The sequence below is a fragment of the Polyodon spathula genome, chromosome 11 (assembly GCF_017654505.1).
Source record: "Polyodon spathula isolate WHYD16114869_AA chromosome 11, ASM1765450v1, whole genome shotgun sequence".
Taxonomy (NCBI): Eukaryota; Metazoa; Chordata; class Actinopteri; order Acipenseriformes; family Polyodontidae; genus Polyodon; species Polyodon spathula.
The window spans coordinates 39,704,159-39,720,613 of NC_054544.1; the positions used below are offsets into that span (position 1 = coordinate 39,704,159).

The window sequence follows — 16,455 nt, forward strand, 5'->3', positions numbered from 1 at the left end:
TAATGATAATTCTGGCTGTGTGTGTGCATGTGTGTGTATATATATATATATATATATATATATATATATATATATATATATATATATATATATATATATATATAACACAACCCTTATTTAACTGTGTAAATAATGCTATGCATTTTAAAATGGACCATGCTCCAAACAACACATCAAAATATTCTGAAATATTGAACAGTAGCCAAGTGAAGAACCCGTACACAGTATAGTACACATCCGATTGGCAGTGTTATTGCAAGTGTTTTCAATTATTTGCCCTAACACCTCACACAGACAACGGCTTCCGGCATTTGCTTTGCTAGTCTAACTGGCCATAAATCAGCTTAAAGTTTGTATAGATCTTATGAGACACTCTTTCATTGCTTCCGGCCACCATAATGAAATTACCACTGTGTTGAAAGCTTTTTCACAAATCCAGTAGAAGTACCTCATTAGAAGTTCCCTCTTTCTGAATTCTAACAGACTTTCAGAAGCTGAAAAGGAATTAAGGATGAGCTGAATGATTCATTTGTGCACGTGAATGATTTATCATACAGCAGGCCTCTTTAATAGAAGCTGACTGTTTCAGCCTCAAGATAAATGAAATGTCTTTTACAGCTTGGAACTCTATTACCGGAGCTGTAGTTGTGGAAAACCAAACAGTAAATTGCTTGTGGATTTTTGCTAAAGGGAAAGATGTCTGTTTTTTTACTGATCCTTAAATAGCTTCATTTCAAATACCTAACCTCATACTTCTAGTCTAAGAAACAAAATGCTGTTTTATGCTTATATGTACACCCTCCCTAAACACATACAATACCAGATAACCAATAGTTTCAGATAACCAACAGTTCACCATTGCTTTGTGCTTTACTTTTTACATACTTCAGTTTATCTTGTAGATAAGGTGGAAATTCTGCATGTGGTAGATCAATGATCTTGTAAGCACCACACTGCCTTTTTTTAGCCATAGATAAACTACTGTAGCTTAATATAAAGGCAGTGTTTGATATGTATTGGAAAAGAAAAACTGAAAACTGGTTTATTTTGCATGCGTAATTATGATATATATATATATCTATATATTGATATATATATATATATATATATATATATATATATATATATATAACTGCACTCTTTTTGTTTTATTACCTACTTAAATGCGCGTTTCCGTAATACCCGATTTGAAATGGGTACATGTTATATATGGTTCACAAGAGTAATTTAATTCTATATGGTATACTACAGAACCCAAGGCAGCTCAATATACACAAAATAAATGCTTCTGAAAAGACATCTCAGAGCTGTTTATATAAAGAACTGCACTTTGTTTTGAAGCCCACATATGAAGTATTGTATACTGAAGTCTTTGGAACACCAGCTATGCTTCCCCACATCATTTCGCAAAATCTGCCGTGAGGAGTCCCTTCAGAAGCTGTAATTGCTGGAATGGTTCGTAGGCATGGCAAATAATGATATAAGCAGAAACAACATTGAAAATGATACTAGAAGGGTATTATACGTAGGGCTGTAAATCTAAGTTTAATTGACTACATGTTTAAACCCATTGTTAATCTGGTCGTTTAACCATTTAAACAGAGATAAATTTAATGTTTCACTCATTTTGCATTTTTATATTTTACTTCCAATATTTTAAGTCATATTTTAACCTCTGTTGTTCAAAGTGCGTACCATATAGATCCACTTGAAGAAAAGCAATGGTAAACATAAAAGCATAAAGGACAGTAAGTTAGCACTAAAATGTAATCTATTTTAGTAGCATTAAAAAAAAAAAAACATTCATAGTCGATTTTATGACGTACCATTTCTCCATAAGCTCTATAAAAAAGGGTGTGTATCTGAAAAAACATAAAAAAAGAACTCAAAATTTAAATTAAACTTAAACACAGTGTGCAAGATTACATTTTTAGTTTCATTCACTCATATTGTTGTCAGGAAACAAAAGAAGAACACAGGCTCCAAATAGTGACTGGCAGGTGAAACTGAGCCGTGGTGCTCAGTATTTTATTAAATTATAAAATAAACAGAAGATTTAAACAAAACACACAACACTGAAAATAAAGGGCGCGTTGGCCAAACAAACAGACAAAACAGACGTGGACGAACCCAACAAACAAGTACCGAGCTGGCACTTCCAGCGTGTCGTAGCAATTGTTTATAATTCTCTCCTAACTCCACCCATTCTTCACTAACGAACACACAACCCCGAGTGAGTGCTTTGAGCATCTATATACACAATTGTGCTGGGATTCAATTAACAATTAATTATTCACTTGAATCCCAGCACGTGAACTAATCTGTGTGCTCCCGTGCTCACCAATACCCACTTAAATATGCACGTGGCATGAGTTGTGCCATCCTCGTGTCTACACTTTATAACACTAGTGCTCATAACCCATATTTATATCCCATGTATTTTATACATAAACACCAACATTAACAATCTACATATAACATAAAGCACTAATAAACACAAAGGGACAGGACACTCCGCCACAGTCCAGAGCCCCAAACTTTTTTTTTTCATTAAAAATCTGATACAGATACTAGTTTCCAGCGTCCCTACCCTTTACAACAGCGCTTGTGCATTAACATGAAAACATAAAGACTTCATTTCCCAGCGTCCCTCCTTTTCACGCCTACTCGGTTCTGCTTGCTTGAATAATTATTCAGTTATTCTGTAATTACAGATGTCCTGTTGAACATGCACAATAAAATATGGACAAATAAAACCGTGCAAGCACTTTCTAACAGACATCTTATTCACCATTCTTTTTTAAAATAAATAAATAGTAGCTACATGTTTTGTTTTCTAATTTGTTAGTGTTTTACTTTGTGGCGTGAATGGAGCCGTGAAGTGCCTTAATCGCGCTGGCTATTCACTTTACTGAAATAATGTACAGTACTAAGACTAAAACCCTATGGAATCCGTGTTATTTATTCCATATTTTTTTCTGATTTCTGTTTTTACCATTTAAAAAATGTAATTAGGTTTATTTAAATGAACTTATGCGCACCACAGGCAAGATGAATATCAAAACCATAAATCTACAGGCATCTACTTTTTACATTTGGTTTGCGTTCGTGTTCATTGGATAGAGTATTTTTTATTTAACTGACTTGTAAAATAATATTGTTAACTTTAAAAATAGGTTGTATTTAAAAAAAAAAAAAAAAAAAAAAATGGGTGCAGCATGTGGCGCTCCAAAGCAAAGAGATAGACAGGGAGCTGAGTGGTTTAAAAAAAAAAAAAAAAAAAAAACATTACCATAAAACTTCTTTGTGTGGATATTGGGATCTTATTGTTCAAAAGTGAATGTACTGTAATAGTAGTCTGTGTGAACAGTACTTTTTGTGTTTTAATACAGACGTTAAAAATAGTCTACAATACTGTCTTATTGTTTAAGTCTTTAAATTGTTTCTATTTATTCTCCATGACTGCATTATTTAACGCACTCGAACAGTGAATTATTTTCACTGATTCAACCCTTCTCATTGTTTATCCTTTACAGAATACCCTACCTCATTTATAACCCAGCTACAGAAACTTTCACATTTTCCCTTCAAATATGTAAATCTAAAGCTTAATGCTCTATTTCCAAATGCATTTTTTTCGTACAGACCTTAATTCCGCCTTTTGATTCTATGATTCTGTCCACATTCTTGTTAACACGGATTCCATTGGGCCCTACAAGACCTGAAAAAAAGCAATGCGATGGAACCAGAAGCCAGAGTGGGAAGATTTGTATTCCGGAATCTATTCTATTCGACACCGCTACGGTGACTGTTTGCTTGGCCTGAGTGACGATATACCAAAGAGAATATAATATCTTTGGAGATACACAACAACGCAGGAAGTTGGTCCCTTCTTAATGTACGCAAGACGGCTTTAGAGTGATCAAGTGGGAGAACAGATCAGGTTTCCTTAAAGGGGGAAACCATACATATAGAAAGGGAAACATATCTATGCAGAAAATATGCCAAAATAATTTGATAATATAATTTACTGATAAGTTGCATTTAAATGTATAACACAAATTTTAAACAGATATTTTTAATCCACGTTTACTGTTTAAACCCTTACAGTCCTAATAAGATGCCACATTTGAATGTGTGTAGCTTACAGATCAGTAGTATTACATTACTTAACCTCATATGGGGAGGGTAACCTGCAATGGATCAGAATTGACATTCCCAGATGAAGACCCCCCCCCCCCCAAAAAAAAAAAACAAACATACAGAAAAAAAACATACTTCCTGCATGCTTTACAGAACTTTGGTAAGCCTGTAGTTTCGTTTTTCTTGATTCAGTCACCTTGACATCACTTAAGATTTGTATGGGGTCGGGAAGTCTAACCTTTCTTTTATTTGTTGAGGCAAGCTCATGCTCACAGAGAGGCACAGCTGTAGAACTACTGCAGGATTGTACTTGTTTTCAATAGCATCAAAGCATGGTCACCGTGCTTGTATACTTTTCGTGCTAATCATGTTATGGGACTTTAAAAAAAAACTATTATTTATTTATTTATTTGGTTTTGAAGTATACAACATCTATTCAAATCTATTTCTTAAAACTCTTTTTAGCATTATTAATACATTACTTATACTTCTGTTGTGCTGATAATCTTTTGATCCTTCTCAGTGTTTTATACAGTGTGCAGCTATTTAAAATGTAAAGTGAGTAGTTTTTCGAGATTTACGATTATACTGTAAGTTTACAGTATAATTGTAAATCTCAAAAAACTACTCACTTCTAAATCTTTTGTAGTCATTTTTGTATTACTTTAGTATAAATACATGTTAATTTGGATTCATATGTTGTTTTTTTCTGACTTTATGTGAACAAAAAGACACACATTTGCCTGTTTTCCCATTGGAAATAGTGATATTTTGAATTATCACTGTCCTGGTCACAAAAGCAAAGTTTGTGGGGAATAATAGCCATTTTCTATACTTTTGAGGCATAAGCAATTAAGAAATAACACTTACTACCCAGGAACAAAAATTGTGTTACATAGTGTTATCATGCTGCAACATGAGGTGATGGCAGTGGATGAATGGCACGACAGTGGGCCTCAGGATCTCGTCACGATATCTCTGTGCATTCAAATTGCCATCGATAAAATGCAATTGTGTTCGTTGTCCGTAGCTTATGCCTGCCCATACCATAACCCCACCGCCACCATAAGGTACTGTGTTCACAACGTTGACATCAGCAAACACATCGCTGTCTGCCATCTGCCCGGTACAGTCTCCAGCGTGCCAGTGGCCATTGAACGTGAGCATTTGCCCACTGAAGTCGGTTACCACGCCGAACTGCAGTCAGGTCAAGACCCTGGTGAGGACGACGAGCATGCAAATGAGCTTCCCTGGGATGGTTTCTGACAGTTTGTGCAGAAATTCTTCGGTTGTGCAAACCCACAGTTTCATCAGCTGTCCGGGTGGCTGACCGATCCCGCAGGTGAAGAGGCCGGATGTGGAGGTCCTGGGCTGGCGTGGTTACACGTGGTCTGTTGTTGTGAGGCCAGTTGGACGTACTGCCAAATTCTCTAAAACGACGTTGGAGGTGACTTATGGTAGAGAAATGAACATTCAGTTCTCTGGCAACAGCTCTGGTGGACATTCCTGCAGTCAGCATGCCAATTACATGCTCCCTCAAAACTTGAGATCTGTGGCATTGTGTTGTGTGACAAAACTGCACATTTTAGAGTGGCCTTTTATTGTCCCCAGCACAAGGTGCACCTGTGTAATGATCATGCTATTTAATCAGCTTCTTGATATGCCACCACTGTCAGGTGGATGGATTATCTTGGCAAAGGAGAAATGCTGACTAAGGGATGTAAACAAATTTGCGCACAAAATTTGAGAGAAATAAGCTTTTTGTGCATATGGAAAATGTCTGGGATTTTTTATTTCAGCTCATAAAACATGGGCCAACACTTTACATGTTGCGTTTATATTTTTGTTCAGTGTACATTCAAAACATTGTCTATGAGGCATGTCTGGTGGTTTCTATGGTTACTACTTGACAGTTCCCTGCATATATCAGGTACCTAACGCATTGAACCAAAAAAAAAAAAATAAAATCTCTTCAGTCAAATAGTGAGTCATTGTTTTTAAAAGTTTAAAATCCGATCAAGGAAAAACAAACAAAAAAAAAATACATTAAAAACATGGAGCAGTTTGTGTTGGTTCAGTGCCAGAGAATAATATTCTTTTTATATTTTATGAATGTGAAGGGACCAATATTGCTGTCCATCTCCTGAAGGCCTTCAGCTTTTTTGTTTTTCTTGGTGGTGATCAAGTACCTAACTATCGAGTCTTTAAATCCTACTGACATAATACTTTCCACATTATTGTTGAGTAAATCCACTCACTCCCTATAGTTGGACTGAGTGTGGGATAACAGGCAGTGTATTGCATTATCTGATAAACATCTTTGGAATATAAATCATTGTAGAAGAGGTGGGTTAAAATCACAATGTAGTGATCTGTAAAGCACAGCAATATATTAAGCAGCATGCATTCTTTCTACCTGTCTGGGACTCTTCTGCTAAACATCACCACTGATTATGGGTATATTTTTACCAACAGCTTGGAGAAAACTCTTAAGTGGTGTTCACTTCTAGCCAAGGAAAACATGCCTTAATTCATGCACTGATACAAGTTCTTCAAAGTTAAACTTAACAGATAATCGCCAATGCCCTTTGGAATGTGTGAAGTGTTTTGAACCTGTGAACTTATCAACATATAAAACATCAAGTGTTTAATTTGCAGATAAAATGGAGAAAGCTACAATACAGGTTATTATATTCTGCTTATCTCCTGAACAAAGCTGAAATTCTTTTCTTTTTTAGTTTAAAACATAGCCTCCCGTAGCCCCACACTATCTATATAATATCTCTCTCTCTCTCTCTCTCCTCTCTCTCTCTCTCTCTCTCTCTCTCTCTCTCTCTCTCTTTATATATATATATACACACACACACACACACACACACACACTACCGGTCAAAAGTTTTGGAACACCTCCATTTTTCCAGTTTTTATTGAAATTTACGCAGTTTAATGTCTCAATGTACTCTGAAATTAAAGCATAAAACAAATAAACAATTGGAGATAAAAAATAAATCATAGAATAATTTTGTTTAACACAATTTAATCTAAATTTTTGACTCAAAGTAGCCACCTTTTGCAGATATAACAGCCGAACACACTCGGCATTCTTTCTACAATGGAAATAAAATATTGTTTCCAACACTGCTGCAGAAGTTCCCACAAATGTGTTGCACTTATAGGTTGCTTTGCTTTCACCCTTCTGTCCAGTTCAACCCAAACCAGCTCGCTGGGGTTTAAGTCTGGAGAGTGTGCTGGCCATTCCATGATTTGAAGCCTACCGTCTTGTTCTTTTCTTCTAAGGTAGTTCTGACATAGCCTGGAGGTATGTTTTGGGTCATTATCTTGCTGTAGGATGAACCCCTGACCAACTAGGCGTATACCAGAGGGTATTGCATGGCGCTGCAAAATGCTGTGGTAGCCGTTTTGGTTCAGGGTGCCACTCACTCTGTGCAAGTCTTGATTCATCGGTCCATAAGACCTTCTTCCAGTCTTCAGTAGTCCACTGGCTGTGCTTCATGGCCCAGGCAAGCCTCTTTTTCTTATTTTGCCATCTTAGCAATGGCTTTCTTACTGCCACTCGACCTGTCAAACCTGCAACTCAAAGTCTTCTCTTCACAGCTGTGCTTTAAGCTGTTGTCCTGTGAGCCACCTATCATGCAAGCTGTTGACTCTCAGAAACTTGTCTTCTGATTCTGTTGTGGCTTTGGGTCTGCCAGACCTCTTCCTGTCAGAGTTTCCTCCAGTTTCCAAGTGCCTTTTGATGGTGTAGAAAACTGTACTCACTGACACCTTGACTTTCTTTGCAATTTCTCTAAAGGAAAGACCTACACTTTTAAGGGTTATAATGGTCTGTCTGTCTTCCTTTGTTAATTGCCTTTTTCTTGCCATTATGATAGCAATATACTACTTCCTGCAGTACAGTACTGTCCAAATAATGCTTAAGAGGGTGTAGTAACACAGTCTGTCCCAACACTGCTTTTATACAGACAGAGGGTTTGTAAGTAATCAACAAAAGGTGGGGCACCTGTAGGAATTGCTAGCATCAACTCTGAAGGCTTAATTTACTTCCATTGCTGCAGAACAGCTGTAAGTTGTTAACCCATTACTTGTTCCCTGAAAAGGGCCTTTTGTATAACTCTGAGATATACATTATTTTTCAGTTTTTGGTAACCTAAACTTTTTTTTTAACCTCTGGCAGTTTACCGCTTACCTTTGTACCATTTCAGGTTATTCACTGGACTTGAACTGCTTAAATTTCAATAAAAACTGGAGAAATGGGGGTGTTCTAAAACTTAAAAATATTAATAAATAAAAAAATACAAAACTGAAACATCATAACTGGATAAGTCTCCACCCCCCTGAGTTAATACTTGGTGGCAGCACCTTTGGCAGCAATTATAGCTGTGAGTCTGTTGGGATAGGTCTCTACCAACTTTGCACACCTAGATTTGGCAATATATGACCATTTTTTATAAAACTGTTCAAGCTCTGTCAAGTTACTTGGGGAGTGTCGATGGACAGCAATCTTCAAGTCATGCCACAAATTTTCGATTGGATTTAGGTCGGGGCTCTAACTGAGCCACTCAAGGACATTTACATTTTTGTTCCTTAGCCACTCCAGTGTAGCTTTGGCTGTGTGCTTTGGGTCGTTGTCATGCTGAAAGGTGAACTTCCTTCCCAGTTTCAGCTTTCTTGCAAAGGGAAGCAGGTTTTCCTCAAGGTCTTCTCTGTACCTTGTTCTATGCATTTTTTCTTCCATCCTGACAAGTGCCCCAGTCCCTGCCGATGAGAAACATCCCCATAACATGATGCTGCCACCACCATTCTTTACAGTAGGGATGATGCTTTCTTTCGAGTTCTTTGCATGATGCACTGTGTTGGGTTTGCACCAAACATAACGCTTTGCATCTAGGCCAAGAAGTTCTATTTTAGTTTGATCAGACCATGAGACCTTTGCCACATGGCTACAGAATCTCCTGAGTGTTTTGCTTACTTCAAATGGGATTCAAGGTTGGCTTTCTTGAGTAATGGCTTCCTTCTTGCCACCCTACCATACAGGCCGGATTTGTGGAGTGCTCGGAATATTGTTGTCACATGCACACTTTGACCAGTCTTGGCCATAAAAGCCTGTACCTCTTGCAAAGTTGCCATTGGCCTCTTGGTAGCCTCTCTGATCAGTCTCCTTCTTGCTCGGTCATCCAGTTTGGAGGGATGACCTGATGTAGGCAGGGTCTTGGTGGTGCCGTGCACCTTCCCCTTCTCAATAATAGTCTTGACTGTGCTCCAAAGGATATTTAAGGCCTTTGGTATTTTTTTATAACCATCCCCTGATCTGTGCCTTTCAAAAACTTTGTCCCCGAGTTCTATTGAAAGTGCGTTGGTGCGCATGGTTGAGTCTTTGGTTTGAAATGCAATACCCAATAGAGGGAGCCTACAGGAACTGCTGAATTTATCCTGAATTCATGTAAATCACTGCAATTTAACACAGGTGGAGGCCACTTAACTTGGTGTGTGATTTTGAAAGCGATTGGTTACACCTGAGCTAATTTAGGATTGCTATTACAAGGGGGTGGAGACTTATCCAACTGAGCTATTTCAGTTTTTATTCATTACTTTTCTACAGATTTCTAGAATATTTATTTCACTTGGAAGTTGTGGGGTAGGATGTGTAGATACATGAAAAAAAAAAAATAAATAATGCATTTTAATTCCAGGCTATAAGGCAACACAAGCTGAAAATTTTGAAAGGGATGTAGACTTTCTATAGGCAATATATATATATATATATATATATATATATATATATATATATATATATATATATATATATATATATATAGATATATATATAGAGAGAGAGAGAGAGAGAGAGAGAGAGAGAGAGAGAGAGAGAGAGAGAGAGAGAGAGAGAGAGAGAGAGAGAGAGAGAGAGCAAAAGTAGATAGGTTACAAAAATATACTTCATTTTCAAAAGGTAAGCCTTGGCACCTTGGATAACATGTGGTTCTTTTTGTTCAAAGCTGTGGATTGTTACTGCCTCACTACATATTTGATGGATGGATTTCTTTATTTGACAGGGCCTGCTGAAGTTCCCATGATGTCACCCAATGGCTCTATTCCACCAATCCATGTGCCCCCAGGTTACATCTCACAGGTGAGCGAGGAGGGCAGAGAGGTGCCCATGATTCAGCCGTAGGTCTTCAGTAAACACTGGCTTGTACTTCAGTAGTGGCCTGTAAAAATGAATGCCAGAACTGACTAACCTGCAGTTCAGCCCTTTACCTCAAGTTGCCTATATTTTGACACCAGTTAAACTGATCTAAAGCATATTTAAGTAACACAAATAAAAACCTTGTGTTTGTTAATATTAAATACTCATTCCCCTTTCTAAAGGCCTATAAAATATGTAGAACGTTTTACACAAAAAAGGGTCCAGCGAATGTGCTTTTTGAAATAAATGACTATGTCAAGTAATTATTAAGCAGATCATAGTAGACATACAATGTTTTAAAATGTGCAGTCTGCAATTAAATTGGTACACTAAAACGTGTTAAACATATTGGATTGTGATATGACTAGGGGCAGTATAAACTTTTAGTAACGATTTACTTTAAAATACACTGTAAATATAACCACACAGTATCATTCAACTCAGATCAAGATACAATATTGAGAAGTGAAGATTAGATACCATTCTCAAATGTGATTGCAGCAAATTCCATGAGAATGAGCCCAGTGTATGTTTGTATGTCTGGGAATAATTTGTACCTAAACTCTCAACACTGAGGAGTGAGAGACAGTGTAATTGATGTGGCCTGAGCAGAATGTGTTATTACATTTAAAGAATATGGCTTGTAAATTATACCATATGCAGGAACCTGAAACAATTCCAGGGCAACACAACATTTAACTATTGTCCTGTTCCTGTGCAGGTGTGTGCTGCTTCAAATGGAAAGTGATGACATTTGGGGTCAGCACATTTAATTGACGCACTTCATATTGTACTCGAAGAGCCTGGGAAATCCACACAGTCATTGTACTCTATAGGAGAATAAAAGTCATTGTCATTGAGAATAAAACATTAATCATTATTTTTAGAAGCTTCTACCTGCTTTCCAGTGATATGTAAAAAGAGCACAACTGCTGTTCTTGTGCAGTTTGGTGACTATTTTCCATTGCATATTGTAGAATCACACATTAAAGTGCATAAGGAGAGTTTGAGTTTTGTATTTGCTCAAGATCAAAACAAAACATTTCTCTCAAACCAGAGTGCTGGACCGAAGCACTGCTGCAGGCCAGGTTGTTATGGCAACACATTCTCTTACAATCAAATTATTTTTTCCATTCATAAAGAGGGCTGTAGTTGTGTATGTAGTAATGTACACTGTAGAATGGGGATCGTTTCTGCTTCTTTGTGTGTGACGCTTATGAAATATTCTATTTGTAATTCAATGTATTTGTAGGGTTTGCTATAAGAATTCCCAGAGAGGAGTTGGCCGGTTTTCTTAAAAAAAAAAACACCCCCCCCCAAAAACTAAACAAAACAATTGAAATCAAATAAAACATAACGTGTACATCTTTCATAGTCATGGCAATACTGTAGGTACAATTTATTTTGTTAGCTTGAAGTACTTTAAGGATACTGACTTGATTTGTAAACCAAGCATGTAAACTCAATCGAATTCAGCTGTGTTCCAAATCTGAAGCCAGTATCTAAAAGCGTGTGGTCTCTACAATACAAAAAACAATGTTGTGTCACTGTAATTTGGCAGCCATGTGAGGTCAGAGGTCAATGTCACAGGGAGGGAGTGTCTATATTACTGCAAATATGAAGTCTGTATTTCCAATGGTTTCTTAAATCTGGTATTTTGAAAGCACAGATTTGCTAACAGTGCCTGTGTTTCTACTTCCAGATTTACACACGACTCAGATTTGAATCTGAAAAAAATGTCGACTAAATTTTGTTCTTCCCTTCCTGATACTGTTCTGAATAACTGCACATTAATCTAAACAAAGAAAAAAGGCACTCACAAATAATTAGCTTCTTACCACAGATCAGAAAAGTCTGGTATGCCACAACCTTAAAATTCCATTATGTGGCCAATAACAAGCTTTCACCTCTAAAAACAAAAATAATTACTTCTCCCAGTAGGGTTTCTGTAACCGTTGGAAAGCCAGTGCTGTGTTTTTTTTCCTGCCATGCTTGAGCAGAATTGTTTGTTGTCTTAAACTGTGTCCTCGGGCAGATCTTTTAATACAGGCTTGACTCATGGCAGTTCCAGAACTGACTGAAAGGTTTGGTCAAGATACTCAGAATGTATACATCTCTGAGATGTGATTTCCACTGACAAGTCCCAGAGAGAAAGAAACAGAGTTTGGGAGAACCATTTGCCAGATTTAAATGGAAAATGATAGTCAGTCAGTTACAAGCCAGCAGATATTGAGGTTCCATGATGGGGATACTTTCGCCATGAATACAATTTTAGAAATCTTTTAGTCCTAACAATGCCGCTGCCTTTATTGAAAGAAAATACATTTTGAAGGACCAATGAAGGGAAGCCTCCAGACATGTGTAAAAAAATGTCGACTAAATTTGGCAGCCAGCCTCCAGTAATTTACACGTACGTACGTTACATATTTTTATTTTTATAGTTCTTGAGGGCATCAGAATCTGGGCGTCCAGAATGTGGACGCATCTCATTGTCCGCCCATTTGTATGCACTATATTCGTACGTGTAACTAGAGAATTGCTCATCATCGTGTTGAAATTTGATAATCCTTCAGCTCATTTACTCTGGCGGTAAATGGAAGCTCATATCTGTACGTGCATGTGGATATAGTGATCTACAACTGTAAGATACTGCTATATTTTATATTACATTGGATATATGTAGAGCCCCATGTTTTTTGCAAATACAAAATAGCACAAAATAAAACTAAATTCAAATATTAAACAAAAAATCATTATAAAGCAAACATGGAATGACATCTTTTAAATTGGGAGGTTTATGCAAAATAACGTTTTGTATAAAGAAAGCGTAGTTGTCAAGGCTCAGCCGTTACCATAGACACGGTCTGAAGGGAAACAGCACTGAATAGCACTATCGTTTTTTTAATGGGTAGATTGCTGAATGTGCAAATATTATGACAGCCCCACAATAGTAGGGCAGTGTAAATATATATTTTTTTATTTGATCATTGTATTTTTATAGAGGGCATGGGCAGTATTTAACAATTAATTAAACAAGGGAGGGGACTATACGTTATCATTACTGCCGCTAATGAGTAATTATGGCAACTAAATTATTTTTCTGTGCAAAAGGTCTGTTTGTCAAAATGTAAAAAAAAATGTGTTTAATAAAAAAATATGTATGTAGTTAAAACATGATGTATACTATAGTTTTTATTAATATACATAATAATAAAACAAAATTTGTGAAAAATAAAATGAAAAATTACAACAGATACAAATAATTTCACGAGGCTCTAGATGCATGTTACTAACATACCGAACATTGCTTCTTGGCTGCTAATATTATGAAGTTCTGCATATTGCAAGTTCAATATATCGGTCTAATCTCAATTTTTCTAAATATTTACCATAAGTTAAAATGTCCCATATGTTCTTCTTAGTACATACTGTACTGTACATGCAGCTGTACTCAGCAGCAAGCCATAACATACTATGATTAAAGCTATAGGAGGCTGTGACAGGCAGGCGAGTGGATAGAGGCCCAGAGGCAGACTGCAGTTCAAAAATAATACTTTTATTGACAAATAAACACAAAATAAAAGGGCACACGGGCCAAAACAAAGGTATTTAAACACAAATAACAAAACACAAAACAAAGCTTACAAAATAAAGGTTTCCCGGCTGGGCGATGCCTTCACTGGACCAGAAAATACAAAAAACAAAACACAAACCAAAAACCAGCAAGCACAAACATCAGCTTGCTTCCTCCTCTCCCTAATGAGCAGCTGAGGCCTTTTATGTCAGGTGGCTGGGTGCTGATTGATTGTTAATTACTCCATTCAATCCCCAGCCACCTGAGCACAATAAACCCAGGCAGGTAGGGGATTTTAACCCCATCCCTGCTAATTTATACAGGGCAGAGCTCTGTCGAGACATCTCAGCATAACTGCTATGTCAATAAACCATAGGCAGTGTGTATCAATAATAATGAGACATCTGTGCCTGGCACGGAGGAGCTGTCTCTCCTCTGGTACATTCCAGGCCTTCTTTCAGCCTAGCTTAATTAAAGCAGAGTCATGAAACTGCTCTTGAGTTTTTCTAGTCAGGTGGAGAATGCCAACCAAGTCAGAACATGAGCCATGTCCAAGATAAGCAAAGTTGACGTTCTCATAACACAGTCTTATGCAGATTGATGTTTGTGTTAAAGAAACAGGGGCTATTGAGTTCAAACAGATGGCACAGACTGACCTTTGTTTTCCTGAAACTCTAGCTATAGCTCTAAAGTATATTGTTGAATTTCAAAAGATATACAATATATTAGCTGTTTACAGACTTATAAAAGGCTCATATTCTCAAAGCTGTTTGCTCCAAACACCAAGTACAATTTCAAAACGGAGAAGAAATAACGTAAGACCATTTTTAAGTCCCTAAACAGACTAAACAATGGAGCAATTTTTGTGTAAGTTCAACATCCATGAACACTGCATATGAAATACAAAAAAAAAAAAAAAAGATTACACCAGCTTGCATTGCATCGTATTGAAAATGTCAGAGCTAACAAAGACCGTCTTTCTTTCTGCAGGTGCTAGAAGATAACACAGGGGTGCGAAGAGTCGTAGTGACACCACAGTCTCCAGAGTGCTACCCTCCCAGCTACCCTTCAGCAATCTCCCCCACACACCACATATCTCCATACCTTCCCCACCATCCCCACTTCATCCCCAACTCCCACACTGCTTTCTACCCACCGGTCACTGGACCAGGAGACATGCCCCCCCAGTTCTTTCAACAGCATCACCTCCCTCCTACAATATATGGGGAGCAAGGTAAGAGAATACCAAGAACAACTGTGGGTTCAATTACATTTACATGATCCCAAAAGGTCAAGCAAGATCATAAAGGCTCCCGAGTGGTGCATCCAGTAAAGGAGCTCCACGGGGATGCGCCCTATAGCCTGGAGATCGCAAGTTCAAATCCAGGCTATGTCATTGCTAACCGTGGCCGGGAGTTCCTAGGAGGTGTTGCTCAATTGGCCGAGCGCCGCCTGGGGGGAAAGAGGGCTAGGTTGGCCAGGGTGTCCTCGGCTCACCGCGCACCAGCGATCCCTGTGGTCTGGCCGGGCGCCTGCGGGCTTGCCTGTAAGCTGCCCAGAGCTGTGCTGTCCTCCTGGGTGGCTGCATGGTGAGTCTGCTGTGTGTAAAGATGTGGGCAGCTAACAGCACATGCTTCAGAGGACAGCGTGTGTTCCGTCTTTGCCCCTCCCGAGTCAGCACAGGGGTGGAGCAGTGAGCTGAACCTAAAAATAATTGGACATGACTAAATTGGGGAGAAAATAATAAAATAATAATTGGCGACGACTAAATTAAAAAAGAAGCAATACCATAAAATGTAAGTTTGAAGCATTAGCAAAGAAAGTATCATGCAAGGGTTTTTCATATCATTCTGGATATTTGATTTTATTTTTCATCACATCGTTTGAGCCCAGCAAGGTTCAAACAAGGCATTCTCTACTAAACTAGACCACTAGAACTAGCTTCTATGTTTAATTCCCCATAAGAATTTTCTGTGTCTTCTGTACAAATATGCCAATGTTGCATTCAAAGTTTGACCCGTCAATAAAATAAAGCGAGGTAAAGCTAACTTTAATATAGAGTAAACATTTTTTTGTTGTTGTTTTTAGGCAGAAATTAGCAAAACCATTTTTTTTCTATATTGATGCAGCTTCAGCAAGCTTAATTAAAGAGGACTTGTCAATCAATCAATCTAGCAATATATAACACCTTTCATAGTGGACCACCATCACAAAGTGCTTTACAAGATAGTGAGGAACAATGCATAATACATTAAATACAGTGAAATACAGGGCATAGTACATTCTTTTTTTTGTCTGTCCTGTATTCATGTAAATATAACTCCAGCTTTATTTAAACCTGCTGATCCGTTTGGTCTGTTATGCTTCAGCTGAAAGATTGGATCAACTTGAGACAATAATCCAGTGAGTCATGCCTAGTGGTATTTTTATAGCAAGAGCAAAGAAATGAAATTTCTATGCATCCTAAATTATTGACCTGGACAGTTACTCCTGGCCAATGACCTTAATGATGTGAGATATGTGGCCAAAT

General features: G+C 37.6%; 1 protein-coding gene across 5 annotated transcripts in view; it reads left to right on the forward strand.

The window, feature by feature from the left end:
- The window catches only part of LOC121322915 (fibronectin type III domain-containing protein 3B-like), a 240,282-nt gene that overhangs the window by 117,699 nt on the left and 106,128 nt on the right, over positions 1 to 16,455 (forward strand). For all 5 annotated transcript variants that reach the window (XM_041263510.1, XM_041263509.1, XM_041263513.1 and 2 more), the window contains 2 exons: positions 10,218 to 10,294; positions 14,916 to 15,159. In XM_041263510.1, coding sequence (XP_041119444.1) covers positions 10,218 to 10,294; positions 14,916 to 15,159 — 321 coding nt within the window. The remainder of the gene's footprint in view (positions 1 to 10,217; positions 10,295 to 14,915; positions 15,160 to 16,455) is intronic.